Genomic DNA, 22,050 nt, shown 5'->3' on the forward strand with positions numbered 1-22,050 from the left:
ATTACTCTGCAAGGCGCATTGCAAACGAGAACCGGATGCTGTATTGAGGAACTTACACTCCAAGGTTTTTAGACAGGGGAGGCAAAGAGGAAGGAGATGGAAGCAGGGATAAACAGAAGGAGAATATGTGTTTATTTCATCCCACGTGGTTAATTTCACAGCCAGGCACCATTCATTCATTCATTCATTTATTCACTTAAAGTATTTTCACCCCACCCTTCAGCTGAGTAGGCTCTCACTGTGGCTTATATAGCATAACATCAATAAAAACAAGACAGTCCCTGCCTGCATAATCTAAAAGGCATGGCACAAAAGGAAAAAGGGATGTAGAGGGAAGAGGCGTCAGGAGCTGGTGCCAAGTGTAGGTCAGCAATCAAAGAAAAACACAGTGTCAGTGAAGTTAACTCTTTATTCAAAAAACTGAAACAGTGAAGGCCTGGTGACCCCGGCAAGTCTTCCCAGTAAGTCTTGTTCAACAATAGCAGTTGCGAGGCTGAAGGTCCCTGCCTTCCCACCACTTCCTAAGGCTCCTCCTCTCCAGTGTCTTTCCAAACAGTCACAACTGTGCCAGCACACAACCCTGCTCTGCTCATTTCTCTGCATCTTCTAGGAGACCAGGGGGGAGGGGAGCTGTTTGCAGCAGAAGGGAGAGACTGCTTGGCTTCTTGAGCAGCCTGCCTCTTTGTCTCCTGTCTCCCCTCCAGCTTCTGCCTCGGAGTCTGAACTGCCCTCTGCCACAGACTCTTCCTGCTCACCAAACCCTGTTACTTCATCTGCTTCCAACACCTCCTCCTCCCAGCCTGCTCCTCCTCCTCCTTCTGAGCACCACTAACACTGTATCTGCTAATCTATGGTGCTGCTTTTGAATTATGGTGTTGGAGGAGACTCTTGAGAGTCCCATGGACTGCAAGAAGATCAAACCTCTCCATTTTTAAGGAAATCAGCCCTGAGTGCTCACTGGAAGGACAAATCATGAAGCTGAGGCTCCAATACTTTGGCCACCTCATGAGAAGAGAAGACTCCCTGGAAAAGACCCTGATGCTGGGAAAGATGGAGAGCACAAGGAGAAGGGGACGACAGAGGATGAGATGGTTGGAAAGTGTTCTCGAAGCTACCAGCATGAGTTTGACCAAACTGCGGGAGGCAGTGGAAGACAGGAGTGCCTGGTGTGCTCTAGTCCATGGGGTCACGAAGAGTCAGGCACAACTAAATGACTAACAACAACAACAAAATCTATGGTGCAGCCACACTTGGATTGCTGTGTTAGTTCTGGTGGCCACACCTCAAAAGGGAGAATCAAATTGATCAGGGGGCTGGAGTAACTTCTCTAGGAGGAACATTTGCAGTATTTGGGTCTACTTGGTTTAGGAGGAAAATGAGTAAAGTAGGAGTGTATCCAATTATGTACCGTGTACAGAAAGTGGATAGAGAGATACATACAAGAACCCAGAGTCACGGAATGAATTTGAAGGGTTGGAGATTCAGTGAAGATAAAAGAACGCACTTCTTCACACAGTTCATTGTTTAAACTATGGAATTTGCATCCTCAACATATTGTGATGGCAAGAGCAAAGGGCCCATGACCCTGAATACCAGTTCCTGAGAATTACAAATGAAGAGAGCACTGTTGCCCCCAAGTGCTGCTTGTGGGTTTGCCAGAAGCACCCAGTTAGACACCGTGGGAAAAAGAACCAGAGGGGCTTTTTCATCTGATCCAGCAGGACTTTTTATATGCACACATAAAGCCAGTTCTGCTGAACTGTGGCCATAATTCATAACTGCAGGCTGCAGAGTAGACGTGTGCCCTGTTATATCCTTGCTTGTTTTTAAAACTGATTAAAGGCAGTTTGAACGGGCGGTGGCAAGAAAACTGCAACACAAGTTTTTAGATGTATATTTCCCTTGTATATTTGGAATGTTATGTCTCTGGATTTACTTTTGCTGCAGCTGCCAGCTTGGAAGCTATTCTGGGTAATTCAATTCTGCTAATGGAAATTGGTTCCTGTCCCATAATGTATTGATTCAAGGTTCTTGGTGTTTAAAAGAGAAAGATGAATTTCACGTGTGAGAAGTTTTACGCATGTATCTTTCTCTTGGCTATCACGTTTCCAGTGCACTCCATTCTGGCCATATGTGCGAATAAGAGACAGCTGCTCACTACAGACAGAATCTAGAATTCCATTTTCTCTTATAAGGGGAGCTACTGCTTTCTGCTCTGTTGTTGTGGTTGGTGAGCTAGCTTGGTCCAATACAAAAGACAGAAGGCGTGTGCTCCATATCGACTCTCTCCCAACAGAAATGGCAAATACTTTAAAATGCTGGTTTGCTTGTGTGAAATTTGCTAAGGACCGACAGGCCTGTCTCTGCGCAAAGGAACACAAATACAATCAGAAATGGCAATGGAAACCAGCAGAACATTACCAGGACATTCTTCAAAAGTGAAAACTTCAGAAGGGGAACTGATGAGAAACTGCTGAATTACAGTTTATCAGGCAGTGTGACATTGTGGTTGGAGTGTTAGCCTAGGAGACCAGGGTTCCAATCCCCACAGAGCCATGAAGTTTGCTGGGAGATCTTGGCCCAGTCACAGTTTCTAGCCTAACTTACCTCATAGAGTTGTTATGAGGATAAAATTGGGGCAGGCCAATGGGGTGGGGGAAGAGAAGAACCATGTATATGACCTTGAGCTCCTTGGAAAGAACGTGGGATATAAATCAATGTAATAAAAATATAAATAAAACTGTCAATTGTGTCTTGAATTAATATTATGGTTTGTTTTCAAAATCACACTATGTGTCTGAGTTAGCCTACCAGCACAAGGGCGTTTTCGTTAGTACTGACACGGCCTTGTTAACTGGTCACTGTAGTCATTTTGATTTCAGGTAATCATCACTTTCCATTCGTTTTGCATTTTATTTCCCCGTGAATTAACTCTTTGATATTCTGCCTCCCCACTGAGCTTGCCAATTCAGAATTGCACTTCCTGGATTTGATGAAGTGTATCTTCCGACATCTGATGAAGTCGTTACTCTGCGAGGTGCCACAAGACTCTTATTCTTGCTAAGGGCTAGTCCTCACTTGTATTATTGATGTGGTAATTATAGTTATCATTTAATAGCTTGAGGGTGTTACAAATAGCAGGGGAGCAAAAATCCCCATATCAACCAACGGTAAATAAACCTCATGCATCAGCCTCTTACATTAACTATACATACATGTGAACTTAACTCTACTTCTAAGGCAATGAAGTACGTATAAAACATAACATTGTTTTGGATTAGGAAGGGAGAGCATCCGGATTCCTTGCAAATGAGACCAGTGTGTGAAAGTTTAAGGTAACTAAAAAGAGCTGAAACATATACCTGTGCAGTACAAGCTGATGAATGCTTCGGTACTAGCACTGTTCCAAGCTTTACTCATAATACCAAGATGTGAAGAATTTTAATCTATTTTTAATGCTAAAGGACAAATGCCAACTTAGGTTATCAATATAGTGTCAACAGGAGCAAAACACTGACTGGTTCAATGAAGTAAGATTGGACCTTAGATACAAACTCTTTGTGGGTGAACATATCAGGCGACACAGCGATTCTTCAAAACAGTTCTTGTTTATTCAGAGGCCAGAACAGAACTGAACTGAAGGGTTCAGCCAGCCTGCTTATATAGAGCTCCACTACAATGCTACAGTAGCAACTTTCTCTAACTAGCCAATCACTGAACGTCACTTTCAATCCCCTATTTGCATATGTGGACCTGAGTGAAAACTACCTACAGTATCCCCCTGCTGGCCCAGGGTGAGAATTTCAGTACATAACACAAACCATTTTCAGACACAATGCTAAACCACTGTTTAGTGTGACATAAAGAGCGAAGGTGAGCAGGGGCTTGTACACAACACTTTCTCCCCTATTCATAGGAGCAATGGACTGCTGAGGGACGTAATGGTTTGTGTGCTGAGAGAGGTAGTGTACTTGTTCGTGAAGCAGGGCTTTGTAGCCCCTCTATCACATGCCCCCTTTGCAGTTTAACAAAACCTTCTCCTACTTTGTTTTTGACCAGGCTGAAGACATGATTTGACCCCCTTCGCAATGTTTCTGGGGGAAAACCTTACACAGCTTTATATTCTGTAGGAAAGCATTAACAATATGAAGTCAGAGAGGGCTGCGAAGAGGTCCCAGGGGGCAGGAAAGGTGAGCTAAGCTACACAGTCCCAGTAGACAGAACTGAAGGCTGGTCGGCTAAAAAGCAGCCTATAAATAGCAATGTAAATAATGTAAATTCAGCAAGAAAGAAAGCCAAATGCGGCCCAGAGGTGCAGCAGAAGGCTGAGGGAAAGAATGTGTCAGTAAACTGAGAAAAGGAGGGATCAGTAAGAAAAGACCCCAGGGACCAGAAGATGATGTGTGGTGCTGGTTGGAACATGGAGCAGGAACATAAAGAAGCCTGGGGACAATTGGCTGGGGCAGTATGGTGGCTGGTTGTGGATTTACATCCACAAACAGAATTGAAATAAATCAACAGTGCCCTTTGTTTATCACTACGTCCTCAGTTTGGTTTCTCAAATGGAAGGCTATTTGAACAACGGAATACCCATACAACCAAAATGTTTGCATATGATGCAGATGTTAACCATGTTCACAGATTTCAGATACATGTTGTTAGTTTAGGCCTCATGTTTGCTGTGGTCTTTTGTCCTTCTCATTCAATGGCTGCCCACCCCCCTCCCGTCAGCCTAAGGCAGATCCCAACCACATGCCCAAATCTTCACTCTTGGGCGACATCCAATTACAACTAAGACAGTGCCGACAACACTGCTACAACAACGGCCAACGCAGCAGTATGTAAGCCCCGCTCCCTCGGTAGACACAGCAACATAATGCTGCTGACCAACCTTTGTGTTCTCTGCCCTGCAGGTCTCCCTTACCCCAGTGCCTCTTCACACTGGCTTTTAAACCAAAGTGCATTTTGCACAGGCAGCCTGTGTTCTGTAGTCCTTGAAGAAAGGGGCCTTTGCTTTTCAAGAGGAACTGATATTTATATTGTTTAAAATGTGAGGTCTGCGCCATTCTGAGAGGGGGAAGGCCTTTCCCAGCCTGACTGAGTTCGCTGTGGTACGGAGCACAGTCCTGCCACCACAGTTTTAGACTGAAACTAATGCAAACCAGCTGTGAGAGGGGATCTCCGGGAAGAAAGGGGACAACTAATTTTCTATGGAGGTTTTAGTTTTATGAAGCTTAAGCATCTCGGTGACAGTAAGCCAAGCACAGCCTCTCCGTCTCCTGCGCTTTCCACGATGTTAGAGGAATCTAATGTTTATAATGTGCAGGGGTAATTTACATTTCTCAAGGAAGTGCTGGGAATTATACCACCAGAGCACATAAGCAAGTTTCAGAGGCAGGAACCTCAAGGGAATGCATGTAACGAAATACCAAAGCCTGTGTCAGTGAAACATCCAGTCATTACTGCTAATGTGTGCAATAAATATTGGGAGACGTTCTTAAACATGTACAAGTAGATTTATGCTGAATGTTCACATTAAGCAATGCGCACCCCGCAAACCCCCGGCATGGATTTATGCGTGTGAGAGATGTTTCTTCACCTATGGTCTTCCCTACCGTTCCCCCACCTCACAAACCATGCCAAAAATCTAGGTACTTTGTGCCAATGGCCACAGGCCAACATGCTACAACAGTGAAACTTTTGTTGAGGTGAGGCGCAGACTCAAGTTATCAACCTGCCAGTATTAGCTGAGCTTTTCAAGAGTGGTCCACCTGAAACATGCACTGAATGTGGTTAGGGAGCATGCTCAAACCTGGCTTTCATGGTTAGTAGCATTACGGTTTCAAAACAGGCCACCATACTTCTACAATGGGCTTCCTAAGTTTCCTATTGGTGCTAGAAGTTCAGGGTCTGGTTTTATCATCGTTTTCGTTGTCTCTATGCTCCCCACTCCACTGAAGCTATTTTTTAAAATGGGGATTGAATAAGACTGACCACTCTAACAATGTGATGACAAAGAAAAGAAAGGCTTTCCCTAACTTTTATTACCCTGTTCACAAACAACCACACACAAATAACTATCACAGAGAATGGCATGCGGCTTTTCACCTTCCATTTCGCTATTAACGTCACCTTCCACAAACATCCTTTTCGAAAGCATAATTGTTGAACCAAAGGACTGGACCCAGAGGTGCCCTCCCATTTGGAGAAGAGCAGTTTTTATGCCACACACAAGAGAAAAGTTAAAACTAAATTCAAATATGTTTGGCTTGTGCAACTGGCTGTGCAATCTCCTGTACAAGCAGAATCACGAGAACTGTTTCATAATTTGTTACAGTCCTGTAGAATTCTTAAGAGCTTGTGGGACAGTGCTAGTGGCTAGTATTTTCCTGCTGCTCACAATCCTGTTTGGATCCAAAGCATAGGGGCCCCTTCCAGACGTCCTATTTATGGTGCATTCATTATTATTTGTGCCCATGATGGTATCAGGACAGTTATACATAACCCCAGTTTCAATACTTTGTGTGCCTACATCAGTTTTGTGGGGGTACATACTGCTTCAGTCTCAACCAGTGCATGTCCTGTAGCTTCCAACTAAATCCTGTAACTTTTTGCATCACATTATTTTCTGTGGTGCTGCACAGCACTTTTGTTGTGCTATAAAGCAAAAATGCAATAATGCAGTAACACTGGAGAAGTACTGCAGAACAACTGATAAAGTGGAATCAGCCAACAAAACACAACACCATAAAACAAACAGCACGAAGGGGCTCAGAGCTGAAAAGCAGCAAAAGAGCATAAAGTTCTTGTTAGTAAAGTCATTTAAATAATGCAGACAGAGGCCAGGGAGAAAAGAAATCCAGATAATACTTTACTGAGGAAAGTGAACAATGAAGTGTATAATTTTGAGGAGAAAGGAGCAGAGAAGCTTTGTCTTTCTTATTTCAGGCTTGTTCATAGGAGGCAAACATTCAACCAAAGATACAAAGGAAAACTTCCTCAGAACTTCACATCCAATCAGGCTATGTGCCACCTTAGCAAACATCATGCCACTATGTCTGGTTGCTGAGGAACACCACCTGCACCCCTCCCGGCTGGCTGACTTTAGTGCTAATCAAATTAACTCTTCAGTTTAGCGCTAATCAAATTAACTCTTCAGTTTCACACAAAATGATCTCTGCTGTTGCGCATCCATCCGCCCCACATCCCTCGACTGGATAGGACTAGCCACTTCTTAGCCCTAAGCCATATACAGTGGTACCTCAGGTTACAAACACCTCGGGTTACAAACACTTTGGGTTAAGAACTTTACCTCAGGATGAGAACAGAAATCGCGTGGCAGCCGTGCGGCAGCAGGAGGCCCCATTAGCTAAAGTGGTACCTCAGGTTAAGAACAGTTTCAGGTTAAGAACGGACCTCCAGAACGAATTAAGTTCTTAACCCGAGGTACCACTGTACAAACTCTGCACCACCATAAGCCACGTGCAGAAAGCATCTGCGTTACGTTAAGGAGTCAGAGGTACAGAGAAGCACAGGCAACTTGAGCAAGCGTGCCAAGCTACATGCTACAGGGAACACCAAAACACCCAAGGCAATTCATGCCTTTCCTTGGTTTGAGAGGTCAAGTTTAAGGAGCACCTCAAATTGATTAGATGGGCACAGGGGATCGCTACTGCTTTCACAGCTGTTCCAGCACGTCACATCAAGACTCTCTGCTGGGTGGCCGACAAGACCAATCAAAATAAAGCTACGGGGCCCTAAAAGGTGTCACTAAATCCATGCATGGGAAAAGAGTCCTTGCTTTCCGTTTAAGTGGCTTACGGAAGGCGGGGTGAGAGAAAGAATCCTGGCCCCCCCTCCCAGGTGTACTAAGTGTGGGAAAGTTCTAAGAAGACATTCCTCAGTAGCAACTAAGGAAGGAAGGTCCCAAGCATCCCATGCAGAGCTTTCACCAGCACTTTGGAAAGGTAAATAAACCCCAGAGATGAAGAGCTAGTTAAAAAAACGGGGAGGGGCAGCTTTCTCCTCTCCTGAACAACTAAAGGAAACTTGTTTTTGATCGGAAAAGAAGCTGGGAGTCTCTGGACAGTGTTCCAAGCTTAAAAGGAGCTGCCTCATTTATTTATTTTTTTAAAATTACAAGCACCAACGAAATAACATTCAGCGAGTGCCTATAATCCCAAGGGAGAGACAAAACTGACATTGAAGGTTACTTGCCTGCACGGAGCTCTTTGAATGCATACATCTTAAATATAAATTGCACAGAGGCAGGGAGGAATAGCCACATAGCATTTTTCAAGCATCAGCATTGCGTACGAAAAAGAAAAAGTCCCTCGAGTAAACAGAACGGACATCTTCCACCCCAAATTGGCAGAGAAAGTTGACGTAAGAGATTAGATATGAAAGCATTTTGAAAATAAGCACACCAATGTGCGATTTCTCAAAATGATGTAGGAAATCCAGAAACTGAGAGTTGCTTGTGTCTATTTCAAGGCTTGGAGTAGCACTAGAAGGTAGGAAGGAAACACAACTCATTAGAGATGGGTGGCAGGAGGCAAATAACCTTTCATCTGCCCAACAAAGGACCCTGCCACTCTCGCCACAGTATGCTGCTTTGATGTGCTCACCAGCTGGGTTTAGAAACCAAAGGTAAGCCTAGTAGGTAGGATGGGGGAGGTGGCACACATGGTTTCAGGAATACATATCTGCCAAGGTAACATCTGAAGAAAGAGGATAAACAATATTAAAAGTAGTCTTCGCTAGAAAAGTAAGAAGGAAATTTTACATGCTACAGGGAACACCAAAAGCGAGTAAAATAAATTCTGCCAGGTATATCATCTAGTTCTTACTTATTACCTTTTCTAGCATCTCATCCTGTGCTGAGTTAGGTACACTTAAGTCTACTCATTTCAATTAATAGCCTGTTCTGCTGTGAACTCACCTAATTCTGCAACTATATGGGCAGATTACAGTATCAGTAAAATACAGCATCAATACACAATTGAGGCTGGGTGGGGGGAGGAAATGGTCTTGTCCCAAACACACAGACCACAGCTTGCAAAATAAACCATCAGTATTAGAACTGTTTGATGCTGCAACAAACTGCACAGCTACGTAAAGCCATACTGACCATGCATCTGGTAGGTGTAGGGCGCCTGTCCTGACGTTGCGGTGCTGAAGCTAGAGCCATAGCTAAGGAACCCACTCTGCCCCGGCGAATGGCTCAGGCTGTCTTCTGTCTTGATGCCTTAGGAGGGCAGAGGGAAAAAACCAAAGTTACTGCTATGAAGCTACTGTCAAAACATACACAAGCATTCGGTGCATTAAGGATTTCTTTTCTTGGACTGGGCTGTATCGTGAAAATACGAGGTAGTGGTTGCATTTCCATCTTACTCTTCTTGTAGAGAAGTCAGGGCTGCATAACCCATTTTATACTACAAACTCTGTGTGGTAGGTGATGTTGATTGGGCAAGGTCAGTCAAGGGGATCCACGACTGAAAGGGGGAACCAAATCTTTCGCACTCCAAATCCAACACTCCAGCCCCACCTTCCACAGCCTGGCAGGGGCTGATGGGAGTATAGTCTAAATTAACATGTACAGGGCACCATGTTGGCCTCCCCAGGTCTAGCCAGTATATCACACTGACACTTCCAGTGCAAGAGCATCTTCTTGCAAATTTCTGGGTGTCTCCCCCCGGAACAAATACATGGTGACAAAACAAAGGCTAAACAAATATCCTATGCTCCTGTTTCCCATGCTCCTGTTTCAAAGTTATTTTCACAGCCTGGGTATTTGTTTCTAGAAAGCAACAGTCCTGTGATGCAAATGTTGGGCAGATTTACCTACGAGCCTGGCTGAATAACACTGTTTACATTTTTTATACTTACTTTTTGTAAAGGGAAAGATGTTGTTTATTTTTTTACATTTGTATCCCACCTTTTCTCCAAAGGGCTCTTAGAGCACCCTATGTGCTTTCCCCCTAACCCAAATAATCCTCTCAACAAGCCTGTGAGGTTGGTTAGGTAGGGAGACGGTGACAGACTAGTCAACTTCGTGGCTGACCAGGGAGTGGAGTGTTCTTAATAGACTTCTGTATTAGTCCCATAACTGAATTCTATCACATACACAATAGCTAGGTGAACAAGAACGGTCATGCCATAGACTATTACAGTTCTCAAGAAAATGTAGTTTAACATTTGTCTAGTGAAGACTGAAACTGTTCTCAGTTTGCTGACAGAGTTATGGCATCACAGTTTACTTTCCCCTGCTACAGCTGAAGAAGTCAGTGCTCCCCCCCCCTTAAAAAAAATGTTTAGGGGTACTCTCATTTCCCTACTCATGTTGAAATACTGCCCCTCAATGAGGCCAAACTTAAGATTCACAAAATATTTAGGGGTATGTGTACCCCTACGTTCCCCCCCAGAGAAAAATCACTGGAAGAAGTGAACATCTTTTGAACGAACTTGGTTTTCACTCTCTCTGGCCTTTTTTAAAAACTGCTGCTGAAACCTGGGAGCCCCTCAAATCCTGTCAGGATATAAAGTGATCAACCTGATGGCTTTTAAGAGGAACAAATAGCCAGGGGCTCTGTTTCTCCACCTACTTTTCCTGAGCTGGAATTTCACTGTGTCTCTTTCCTGATCAATCCTCTGCCACACAACACAGTAGGCTTTTTGAGGACGAGAACCTTCCAGTCTTCCATTTGGATGACAGATGAGGGAGATCGCTGAGGCATTCCACAGGTGGATTAAGCCCCCATAGGCCCACTTGAGTGCTTCGATCAGCAGAATTGGCACTACTACAGGTAGCACATGAGATTACCCCGTATGTGCCCACTCACCTGCTTCGATCGGCAGAATTGGCACTACTGTCAGGTGCCATATAATACCTGTTCCACATTTGTAATAATTTGATTGCTTAGTGTGGAAGCTCCTACACTTTGGAACTCCTTGCCTATTGAGATCAAGCAGGCATCTTCACAGTACCCTGCTAAAGCATTCCTGTTTAGACAAGCCTACCCGGATGTATATAAAGTTTAGGTAGTTTTGATCTGTTTTAATAAGTTGACTTTTGTATGTTAGGATTGTGAATTGTTCTTGGTTTTACTGTTTTGTCTTTTGTAAACTGCTTTGAGATTTGTTTTTTGTTTTTACAATCAAGCAGTGTATAAACTTTATAAAATAAATAAGCAAATTCCAACCTGGATTTCTATGACTGCCCAAGAGCTGAGGAGAGTGTATGTGTATGTGTTGGTATTGGGAGAAATGTGTGTATGTCTCTTGATGGGCTGTGAGGTTTTTGGTAGTTCGAGTCCCTGGGTGTCCTGATGAATGACTTTGATTGGGAAATGGATGGGGTTAGTGACCTTGCTTCATTCGAGGCTTTCCAATACCATCAGCCAGGACATCTCCAATGGGTTAGGATTGGCGGGTACAGTACTGTCTTACAGAGGTTCTGCTGCTCCCTGGAGTACATGTTTTAGAGTAGGCATGGCCAAACCTGGCCCTCCAGCTGTTTTGGGACTACAATTCCCATCATCCCTGACCACTGGTCCTGTCAGCTAGGGATGATGGAAGTTGGTAGTCCCAAAACAGCTGGAGGGCCAAGTACGGCCATGCCTGTTTTAGAGGATAGCCCTGGGTGACTAGACCTCAGCACCCTGGCTGTTAAGATGCATTGAGCTGCAGAATTTAATTCTATCCCCAATCCTGTTCAATATATTTAGGAAGTCATTTGACGCAGTCACCAAGGGATAGGGAGTGCACTATCATCAATATGCTGATGGCACCCAGCTCTACTTCTGTTTCTGCTGCGTCTGGTGTGGCTGCGCATGTGCTGAGTCAGTGCTTGTATGCTGCGGTCATGGTGGGCTGGATGTGGGCCAGTAAGTTTAAGCTGAATCCTGACAAGGCAGAAATCTTTCCTAAAGAATGCTCTGATTGCAGACGCTATAACTGGCGCCGCTGACCAACATCAGAATGCAGGGGCTCATAACACAGTCTTCTCCACCTCCAATCCTACCCACCAGTAATCTGGCAGGGGAGCACATGTCACAGTAACCTCTTAAGTTTAAAAGTGGTTGGTGGTCTGTCATGCCCCAGGGTGCAGTTCAGATCCTCTACATTCTCTAGGAAGGAAAGCGAGCTCAGACAAACTCCATGCAGCTGGATGTTTACATGATGCAGAGAAGTTCACACTCATTATCTGGTGATGGAGGGGGTCAATCTGCACCTCTCTTGTGCAAACTTCATTTTGTCTTGGAATCAGTGAGAGTGGGGCACATCTCACTGGGAGCCACGTATGAGCTCAGAGCTCGTAGTAAAATTGTCCCCCTTAGCTTTTTTGCAGCCCTTTGGAAATTAGAAAAAGAACTTCAACAGAATAACCAGAGGTGCATTATCTTAACAGTAACTCCCCATGCCAAATGCAAGCCAATTTGTTTGGGCAGCTAGGAGTGATTATATGCTATTATCTCAGGCTCCATTGCTGCTGTCTGATTTTAATTTTCATGGGTACACACGCAGAGAAACGGCTTCTCGTGACATTTGTATTCTGATTACAATCAGCAACATGCATGCAAACACTCAACCCGTTGCAGCCCTGGCCACGGTTAATCTTCAGTGACATGCTTTTTCGGGAAGTCTGTTGTCAGACAGAGAAATAACTTGGCACCAAATTAATTTCCACGTACTTCTCCGTTTTGTCTACGAACTTGGGATAGTTTTATTTTCGAGCCAGAAAAACAATAGTACTTCATTGTTCTTGGTTGACTGCCAGGTGGGATTTTTCAAAATCTAGAGTATCAACATGCAGAACTAGCCAGCCTACGGGGGAGGGGGGGAAGAGGGGAGACCATTGTTCGGAAGATGCAAAATAGGTAATCTACAGGATTTATAAACAGCATGTGGGGCTGACTCATGTATGCCCTGAAGACAGCAGCCAGTAGCCAATGGCCTGGTTTTCACCTGCTGTTAACAATGGCAACTGTTCAGCATTTGTCTTGGCTTCTAACCAGCTGATACAACACATAAACGACATCTAGGAAACCAAACCTAAAGATTTCTCTGCTTGCCTTGTTAGAGTTTAGTGTTATAAAGGCAGGTCTCTTATGCCTGGAGATGTTCACATCCTAGATTCATGGAAATCCATTCAATATACTTGTTCATCCGGCAAATCAGGCACTTTTTTTTTTTTTTTTAAGTAAGGGATGGTGATATAAAATTGACATTTACCCCAAACATTCTTTAAGTCATGAGATGCAATGGATGATAAAGGAATTAAGACTCCGAGAAAGACTTGCAAAAACAAGCCTCAAAGATTAAGTTTCTGTTATCTGATGTGGACTGCAATGGCCTTCTCACAAACAATACCCAAAGGAATTAGACTTTAATTTTTGTTGTTGTTGTTAATAAATAGAATGTACAGATCACCCTTATCAGAAGAGACACTGAATGACTCCTGCATTCTGCATCCCATTCAGGAACGAAATTCATTCCTTACATCATTCGTGAAAGCACTCTTATGCTTTCAAAAGCATCAGAGAGAGGTTCAGGGGCCTAGAATATATAATACATTTTGAATTTCTGAATGAGTTACTGCTTCCCACGATGCCCTACAGAACCTGTCCTGCGAAAGCCACGCAGGGAATTTGCCTCAGAAGTTAAATCTGAATTCAGATACCTGGGACCTATGCGTAATACTTGGTACCAGTTGCTGGAAACCAAAGGAGAGGAAAATGCTCTTGTGCTCAAGTCCTGTTTGCAGGCTTCCCACTGACATCTGGTTTGAAAGATAGATGGGCCATTGGCCTCATTCAGCAGACCCTTCTTATGTTCTTATGACTTAACGTAGTCCAATGGAGCCTGGATAGTTTAGTTGGTTAGAGCGTGGTGCTGATAATGCCAAGGTTGCAGGTTCAATCCCTGCGTAGTCCTGCATTGCAGGAGAGTTGGACTAGACGATTCTTCTAGGTCCCTTCCAATTCTGCAATTCTGCGATTCTATGTACATAGTAAATGGCATTTGCTTGGCTCACACGCAATATGTCGGATTCACGTGTTTTTTGAGAGCCAGTGTGGTGTAGTGGTTAAGAGCAGCAGTCTTGTAATCTGGGGAACCGGGTTTGTGTCTCCGCTCCTCCACATGCAGCTGCTGGGTGACCTTGGGCCAGCCACACTTCTCTGAAGTCTCTCAGCCCTACTCACCTCACAGAGTGTTTGTTGTGGGGGAGGAAGGGAAAGGAGAATGTTAGCCGCTGTGAGACTCCTGAAGGGGAGTGAAAGGCGGGATATCAAATCCAAACTCTTCTTCTTCTTCTTCTTTTTAGACCTGATCCTGGCTCCAGTTCCCAATAAGCAGAAAATAAGTATCTTTCTGGTGAAGCCGTAAATAAAAGCCCACTTTGTTCAAACGTTCTTCTAAACCATGGTTTCGACCGATCACAAATGAGCTGCAGTAAGCCTCGGGGTTATGTACATCACCTCCCCTTCTCTTCCTTTCTGCATTCAAGAAGTCAAAAGCCTTTGTGTTCACTTTTGACTGAAGTACGATTTCCCCCTAGGAACACTGTTTTATTCCAACTCTCTTTAGTTTAAAGTTAACCAAAATATCAAAACCATGGTTCGGGCTCTTTCAAAATACCAAAATATTATCTAATTAAAAACATCTAAGTTGGAAACAGTGAGACAGTACACAGAGGAAAACAAAGGATGATGTATTTGCTTTTTTAAAAAAAAACCTGTAAAAAAGTGAAAGCAGAAGCTTTTGCCTCTCTTCCTCTCAACAGTCAAAAGAGACAAGTAGAAGATTGTGTGTACTAGAGGCACCACAGTTTGGAGATGGTCCAAGTGGGGTCCAAGTCTTTTGAGCTTCTAAGTAAGTAAAGCTCGGGTGCCTTTCATGTGTTAAGTGAAGCATATTGTCCAGCTTTAACCCCCAGCACCCGGTGAGCACGCAACAACCTTGCCTGTTATTATCTCATATGTGTGTGCTAGTCTTCCCATGTACTCATTTACAGTGGTACCTCGGGTTACATACGCTTCAGCTTACAGACGCTTCAGGTTACAGACTCTGCTAACCCAGAAATAGTACCTCGGGTTAAGAACATTGCTTCAGGATGAGAACAGAAATCGTGCTCCGGCAGCGCGGCGGCAGCGGGAGGCCCATTAGCTAAAGTGGTGCTTCAGGTTAAGAACAGTTTCAGGTTAAGAATGGACCTCCAGAACGAATTAAGTACTTAACCCAAGGTACCACTGTATTGTTTTTATTATTATGTCATGCATCTTGTGTTTTTATGTTGTAAAAACTACCCGTGGATGAAGCTTGTTATACAGGCAGCGACTATTTTGGGCGCGTCTGATATGTGCATGACTGTGAATGAGCGCATTGCACCAAACCAGAAAGTGACCCCAAAACATCACAAAAATGGTCAGGGCAGGGGCAGAATGGTGTGCCTGAAGCTTTTTTCCAATGGTGTTTCACTAATATGTTTGAAACGTAACCCCTGCGTAAATTGGGAGTTGCCTGCATAAATTTACATAATAATAATAATAATAATAATAATAATAATAATAATGCTCATCTCCCCCCCCCTTTGGTTCTTTCCCACTGCTAGACTGCATAATGCATTATGACCCAGAATCCTCATCCTGAGTCCGCTGGTTGCTCAGGTATTGCACCAGTTCTCCAGCATGCTAATCTCCAGTTATTCAGTACCAGCCAAGTTCTGATCTACTCAAAGTTTGTGCGCTTGGATCAGATCATGCAAATGCTACTTCCAGCTATGACAACAAACAGCAAAAGACTACAAGTGTTTCAGATGCTGGTTCCGTGTTTTGTCTTCCATTTCCACTCTTCTGAACTGCTACTGCAAGTACTAATTTTACTACACCCAAAGTTATTTTATCATGCAGTGCATTGCACATTCCAGGTTTTTTGGCCGTTTCTGTGATTTTGTTTTAACCCCCCACGCTATGCCCTTTACACGCTGAAAAAATCATGCACATTACTCCACGAACGGGAAGTTCCACTGAGAAAACAAAAGGAGATCTCAGCCTTCCAAATACATCTAACACAATCTCTGTTTGTACAGGATGAAGCGTGGCTGTTCTATGCTGTGAGCACACAGGCTCTCAGCTGCTGAAAACAGCAAGGCAGGGTCTCAAAACAAACATCTGCTCTCTATTAATTTTGCTACAGTGTATGTCTGAAAATGCACACCGCATGTGTATGTAAAATATAAGTAGTGCCATCATCTAGACTAGAGTTTGCTGTGCTTTATATAGAATCTCTATATAGAATCATATAATTGCAGAGTTGGAAGGGACCTTGCAGGATCATTCAGCCCAACCCTCTGCAATGCAGGAATATGCAAGTGTCCCATACCAGGCACAGATCTCTTGGCTGGCCAACTACTGAACATACAACAACAACAACAACAACAACAATAATAATAATTTATTTATACTCCACCCATCTGGCTGGGTTTCCCCAGCCACTCTGGGCAGCTTCCAACAAAATATTAAAATACAGTGGTCTGTTAAACATTAAAAGCTTCCCTAAACTGGGCTGCCTTCAGATGTCTTCTAAAAGTCTGGTAGTTGTTCTTCTCTTTGACATCTGGTGGGAGGGCGTTCCACAGGGCGGGTGCCACTACCGAGAAGGCCCTCTGCCTGGTTCCCTGTAACTTGGCTTCTCACAGTGAGGGAACTGCCAGAAGGCCCTCGGAGCTGGACCTCAGTGTCCGGGCAGAACGATGGGGGTGGAGATACTCCTTCAGGTATACTGGACCGAGGCCGTTTAGGGCTTTGTAGGTCAGCACCAACACTTTGAATTATGCTCAGAATACGTCCCCCAGTAACTCAGATTACAAATATTCCATGCCACCAGTATCCCATACCACCACTTAACAGGGAATGAGGACGAATTTGTCTAACCCTACCCTCTTAACATGCAAGAACCTCTTCCTTAAATAAGCTGGAACCTCCTGATCGACCACCCTCTCCACAGCTTCAGAGCATATGTGTTGACAAAGTCAGAAGATGCTGTCTGCTTCCCTCTTCAGCTTAATAGTAGTAACTGATGGCACACTGAGTTTTGATTTTTCTACTCCTAGTCCTTATACCATGATACTATGACCCACTGTTTCTTCCATATCTGTGTCTCTTTTCAGATGATCTGACCCATGCATTCAGTGAACATGCTGGGGAGGGGGGAAGGGATGTAACCAATGGCCATGCTTCAAACGTCACTCACAGCACCCTCTGGCAATGCAACTAATGTTCATGCATGCACACACAAGGTACCGTACAGCTGAATGCACAGTGGCTGAGTGCATGGTTGTGTTTCTCTGCTCTACTGAACGACAGAGAAAGACTTATGCACTTCAACCAATGAAACAGCCACCCTAACAGCTGCTGATACTCTTTTTTTTTTTTTTAGAAGAAGAGTTTGGATTTGATATCCCACTTTATCACTACCCGAAGGAGTCTCAAAGCGGCTAACATTCTCCTTTCCCTTCCTCCCCCACAACAAACACTCTGTGAGGTGGGCTGAGAGACTTCAGAGAAGTGTGACTAGCCCAAGGTCACCCAGCAGCTGCATGTGGAGGAGTGGGGAATCGAACCCAGTTCACCAGATTACGAGTCTACCGCTCTTAACCACTATACCACACTGGCTCTCAGCTGCTGATACTCTTGAAAAATTACAGTTGTTGTCCGGACATTTGTAAAATGAAGTAAGGGCCTATAAACCAGAGGTGAGGAACACACAGTGGTGCCGACTAACATCTAGGCAGCCACAACTCCCATTAGGTTTCCAACCCAGCTCTACACAATATGTACTATAGTTTCTTATTACAGAAAATAAAAATGAAACAGCTAGCACACTACTCACTGTAGGAAGGTATTCCATAAGGTTGGCCAGGCGGCGGATATGCAGTATAACCAGAGGTTTGCTGGATTCCTGCACTATATTGAGTCTGTCCATATGTGGCCATCGTTGGAAAAGATGGGACTGTTACTATATGGGGATAATGCCTATTCAAAAGAAAGAGGGAAAAATTAGGACAAACCATGGATGACTTTGACAGTTAACTTCTAGTTGACTTGAAAATTTATATATAGTATTCTGCTAAAGCATGCTTTTAGATGATTATTTCAAATCACTCCTTTCTGAACAATCAAAGGAACTGCAGCAAGCCTATGGGGTATATCCCCCTTGCCTGAAACCACAGGGGAACTGTTTCTAGTCAGTATAAGACTGTACTGAATAGTTATGATATAATGCAACCCTGCTTTTTTGCAGGACACGTTCATGCTTGCTTTTTGCAAAATTTGACGTGATTGCTATTGTAACACTAAAAACAGCTCAGCTCAGACATCAAGCAAAACCATGGTTTGTGACTGCTAACCATGGTTTGGATTCCAAACCATGAATTGGGCTTCCAAGCACACCCCTAGGCTTTCATGAAAACATCATGACTGCCAAGTAACACAGGAGCATCAATTTAGATGAATTCTCTTCTATGTGAACGAGAAGAAAGGGGAATGTTGCTTTCAATCTGGCTTTGGCTATCATGTGCCGGCAATATTGAAATACAGAAGTATTATTCTTCAGAGTTACTATGCAGATTTGTACACGAGTTTAAGGCTGCAAGCCTAACCTCACTTACCTGGGAGCAAGCCCCACTTTTGAGTAAACATGGTTAGGGTTGTGCTGTAATCAACTAGCAACACAAACCTAGGCATGTCTACTCAGAAGCAAGTCCTGCTGAGTTCAGTTGGACTTCCTTCAAGGTAAGCTTAAGATTACAGCCTAAGAGTTCATGTTCTTGGTGAAAACCCTAGAAAAAATACACTTATTTTGACAGCAATCACAGATTCAGTCAGGCACTCTTACTTTGTAGTGTAGAGGTGCAGAGAACGCTGAGGCGCAGCTTTGGAGTTGCCTACAAAAGAAAAGTAACACAATAAATAACATCAACTATACTTTCCAGTGGAACAGCCACCTTAGTCTGCAGCAACTAAAACAACAGAGGGTCTTGCGGCACATTATAAAGAAGTGGCATAAATTTTCATTGACTACAGTCTATGAATGCACGAAGAGCAGATATCTGTGGATATATATCACTGTGCTTCATGCACTGTGTGGGCTCAGGGACTCTAAATTGTGTGGTTAGAAGGGAAGGGAAGAAAGCTACATTGACCTGCATTATTTTCATGTGGAGTGACTTCAGCAGCCTATGCCACAAAAGCAATGCGACGCATGAAAGACTTCAAATTCTGGATGATTGGTCCCGAAATAAAGGAAGTACCAAAAGCTAGAATGAAAGTGAAGGATATCCTGGGTCCATGCTCCTCTCAAGAAGGTGACACACTGATAGAAAATCAACATTTGGCAAGCCATTTAGCAAAACCAGAAAGGAGAAAGTGCCAGGATAACAAAGAATCATTTTCAAGTGAAGCAGAACTTCACTGGGTCACTGGTGTCCGATGACCTTCATCCAAGGACCACAAAGAATCTCGCAAGGGAAACCTCAGAACCCCTAGTTAACCTATTCTACAACTCATGGGAGGCTGGTAGGGCCATACCACCCCTCTCCAGCAACTGTACTCATGACTACTAGTATTTGTAGTTCAAAAGCCAAATATATTTATTAGGATGCATATGTTCAGATTGATTTTTGGTTTCTAGCCTTTAGCATCCATTGCCACATTGATTTGCATCTTTACTACGCAATGTAAGGGCTAGAAGCTAAGGAAACCCAGCCAGATGGGCATGGTATAAATTATTATTATTAATTATTATTATGTATTTACAATATATTCCTTTAAAATCTAGATACTTTCACCATGAACAACAGCACCACCTAATACTGGATCCATAGCAACCTATTATTATTATTAAAAATGTGTCTTCTTCTCTTCTTTGGGGTTCACTCCTAGCCTAGTAAGATTGTCTTCCATAAACACGGTTTTAACAATGAAACAATAAAAATAACAATTATAATGTGCCCTATGCCCTTAGATCTCAGGTCGGTTCACAATGTAAAAATACAATTTTGCAAGCTACTGCATGGGGGCAGGAGTCTTTCAAAGTGTCAGTCAAGGCCAGAAATCAAATTTTGCATTCTTCGCCTTACGTGAGGAGAGAGTGGGAATGTGACAGCTGAGTCCCCTTCATCGTGTTGTCAGTTCCACCACCCACTACATGTTGGAGGAAAAACACTGGCAGTGGGGAGGGAGCCTGCTGTACCAGTGAAAGTCCTTGGTGCAATGTAGAACTCCGCGCAATGAACGGTTGTAGATGTTTGCGCAATTCTAATCGCATGGTGGAACTGAACACCAAAACAGCCTTAGGAGGGGAAGACATTCCCACACTGTGTGAGGTCCAGAGAACCCCCATCAAACAGAGTAATTCCCAGAAGGTGTTATGTGGAACACAGCACTGTAACATATCTGAAAACAAAAGGTTCTGCACCTTCTTGCACACATTAAAAGAAAAATATGTACACATTACTGTGCTCTCAATAGCATGAGGCAAGTGAACAACGACTGAGCAGGATGTGCCCCCATAGCCAGAAGAGGACTGTCCTCATTAGGAAGTCGTCTAAGATGAGACAACCTCCAGTTTATTCAGCAATTCATAAGATAGTGAATTAAACATCTCCGGCATGTTTTATTTAATGAAATATGCAAATACATTGAAAATATAAAGAAAGAATCCTATGGGCTCACGTAATATTGTTATTCTGTAAAGCCTGCGAGAACATTTCCGAAATATCTGGCGCATGTTTCTGCAGAAGGTTTCTGTATACTTTGCTCATTCTCACTTGAAAATTATTCTCTGAGTATGATTTCATTCGCCTTTGATGCTTTAATGTCTTTTTATCATTACTTAGAATCAAACAGAGCCTCACCTATAGAAATCCGTCAGTTATCAGTTAGCCTTTCATTTCTCAGTGTGAGAGCAAAGTTCCTGGACTGAATGACCAGGATATAATAAAATTTCACATCTCTCTCATTTCCATTAGTCCTCTTCAGGCATTCAAGGTGGGGACAGTGGCGTAGCGTGGGGGGTGCAGGGGGGGCCGGCCGCACTGGGCGCAACATCTGGGGGTTAGGGTTAGGGGGCGCAAATCCACGGGTTAGGGGGCGCAAATTACTTGCCTTGCCCCGGGTGCTGACAACCCACGCTACGCCACTGGGTGGGGGCATGTGGGCTTAAAGAGAGGAGTGGTCAGGGACATGCATACAAGCACAAACCCAAAAGCCCCACATGTGCAAGCTCAACTTCAGGCCTTAATGTGCTGAGAGGAAAGGTCTGAAAGAAGATTCCAAATGCCTTATTAGGGTTCCCAGCACATTAACCTCATTGTATTTTGAATCCTTTTTCAGGCATTGATATCAGATAGGCTGGAGTGGAGCTGTTGTGAATGGGGAAATTGAGGCTAGGGCTTGTGTGCACACCCGTGTTTGATTCACACAGTACAGAATCCAATGTCATGAATAGGCTATTGCCTTATTCGCTCTCTATTCTCTGCACTCACCTTTTGTTTAACTTTATTAAGTATAAAAGAAAAATATGATGTCAGTAACCGATAGAGATACGTCCCCTTAACCAAGAAGTATATATATTTTTTTAATGTTTCATATGGAAAACCAGTAAGATAAAGCCCAGAATACAAAATAAAAGCTTACAATCTTACTAAATATGTGGATTTAAATTGTAAATGTTTTAGCCAATTTACTGATCAAGCCCATTTAACATTAGCATGGATCAATTTTCGCTGTTATTTAAATTGACAATTGCTTCATCTTTTTATACCTGATCAGCCTCTGATTTTTGTTGTTGTTGCCATATCCGTCTTTTATTTATTCATAATCCCTTTCAGGTATTTTAATTTCAACAAAACATTTCTCCCCCCCCCCTTTTTTATAATAATATTTATTAAAGGTTTTATAGTTACAGAAAAAAAGTAAGAGAGAAAAAAAGACAATAAAAAATTAACAAACAATACATCAAAAATAAAAAGAAAAAACAATACATCAA

The 22,050-nt window shown here is 43.4% G+C and overlaps 1 protein-coding gene across 5 annotated transcripts in view; it reads right to left on the reverse strand.

The window, feature by feature from the left end:
- The window catches only part of EYA2 (EYA transcriptional coactivator and phosphatase 2), a 130,202-nt gene that overhangs the window by 57,758 nt on the left and 50,394 nt on the right, over positions 1-22,050 (reverse strand). For all 5 annotated transcript variants that reach the window (XM_083446943.1, XM_083446942.1, XM_083446940.1 and 2 more), the window contains exons 3-5: positions 18,898-18,946; positions 17,893-18,035; positions 9,131-9,247 (exon numbers count right to left, since the gene is read on the reverse strand). In XM_083446943.1, coding sequence (XP_083303069.1) covers positions 9,131-9,247; positions 17,893-18,035; positions 18,898-18,946 — 309 coding nt within the window. The remainder of the gene's footprint in view (positions 1-9,130; positions 9,248-17,892; positions 18,036-18,897; positions 18,947-22,050) is intronic.

The sequence above is a fragment of the Podarcis tiliguerta genome (assembly GCF_965153285.1).
Source record: "Podarcis tiliguerta genome assembly, chromosome: 6".
NCBI classification, from domain to species: domain Eukaryota; kingdom Metazoa; phylum Chordata; class Lepidosauria; order Squamata; family Lacertidae; genus Podarcis; species Podarcis tiliguerta.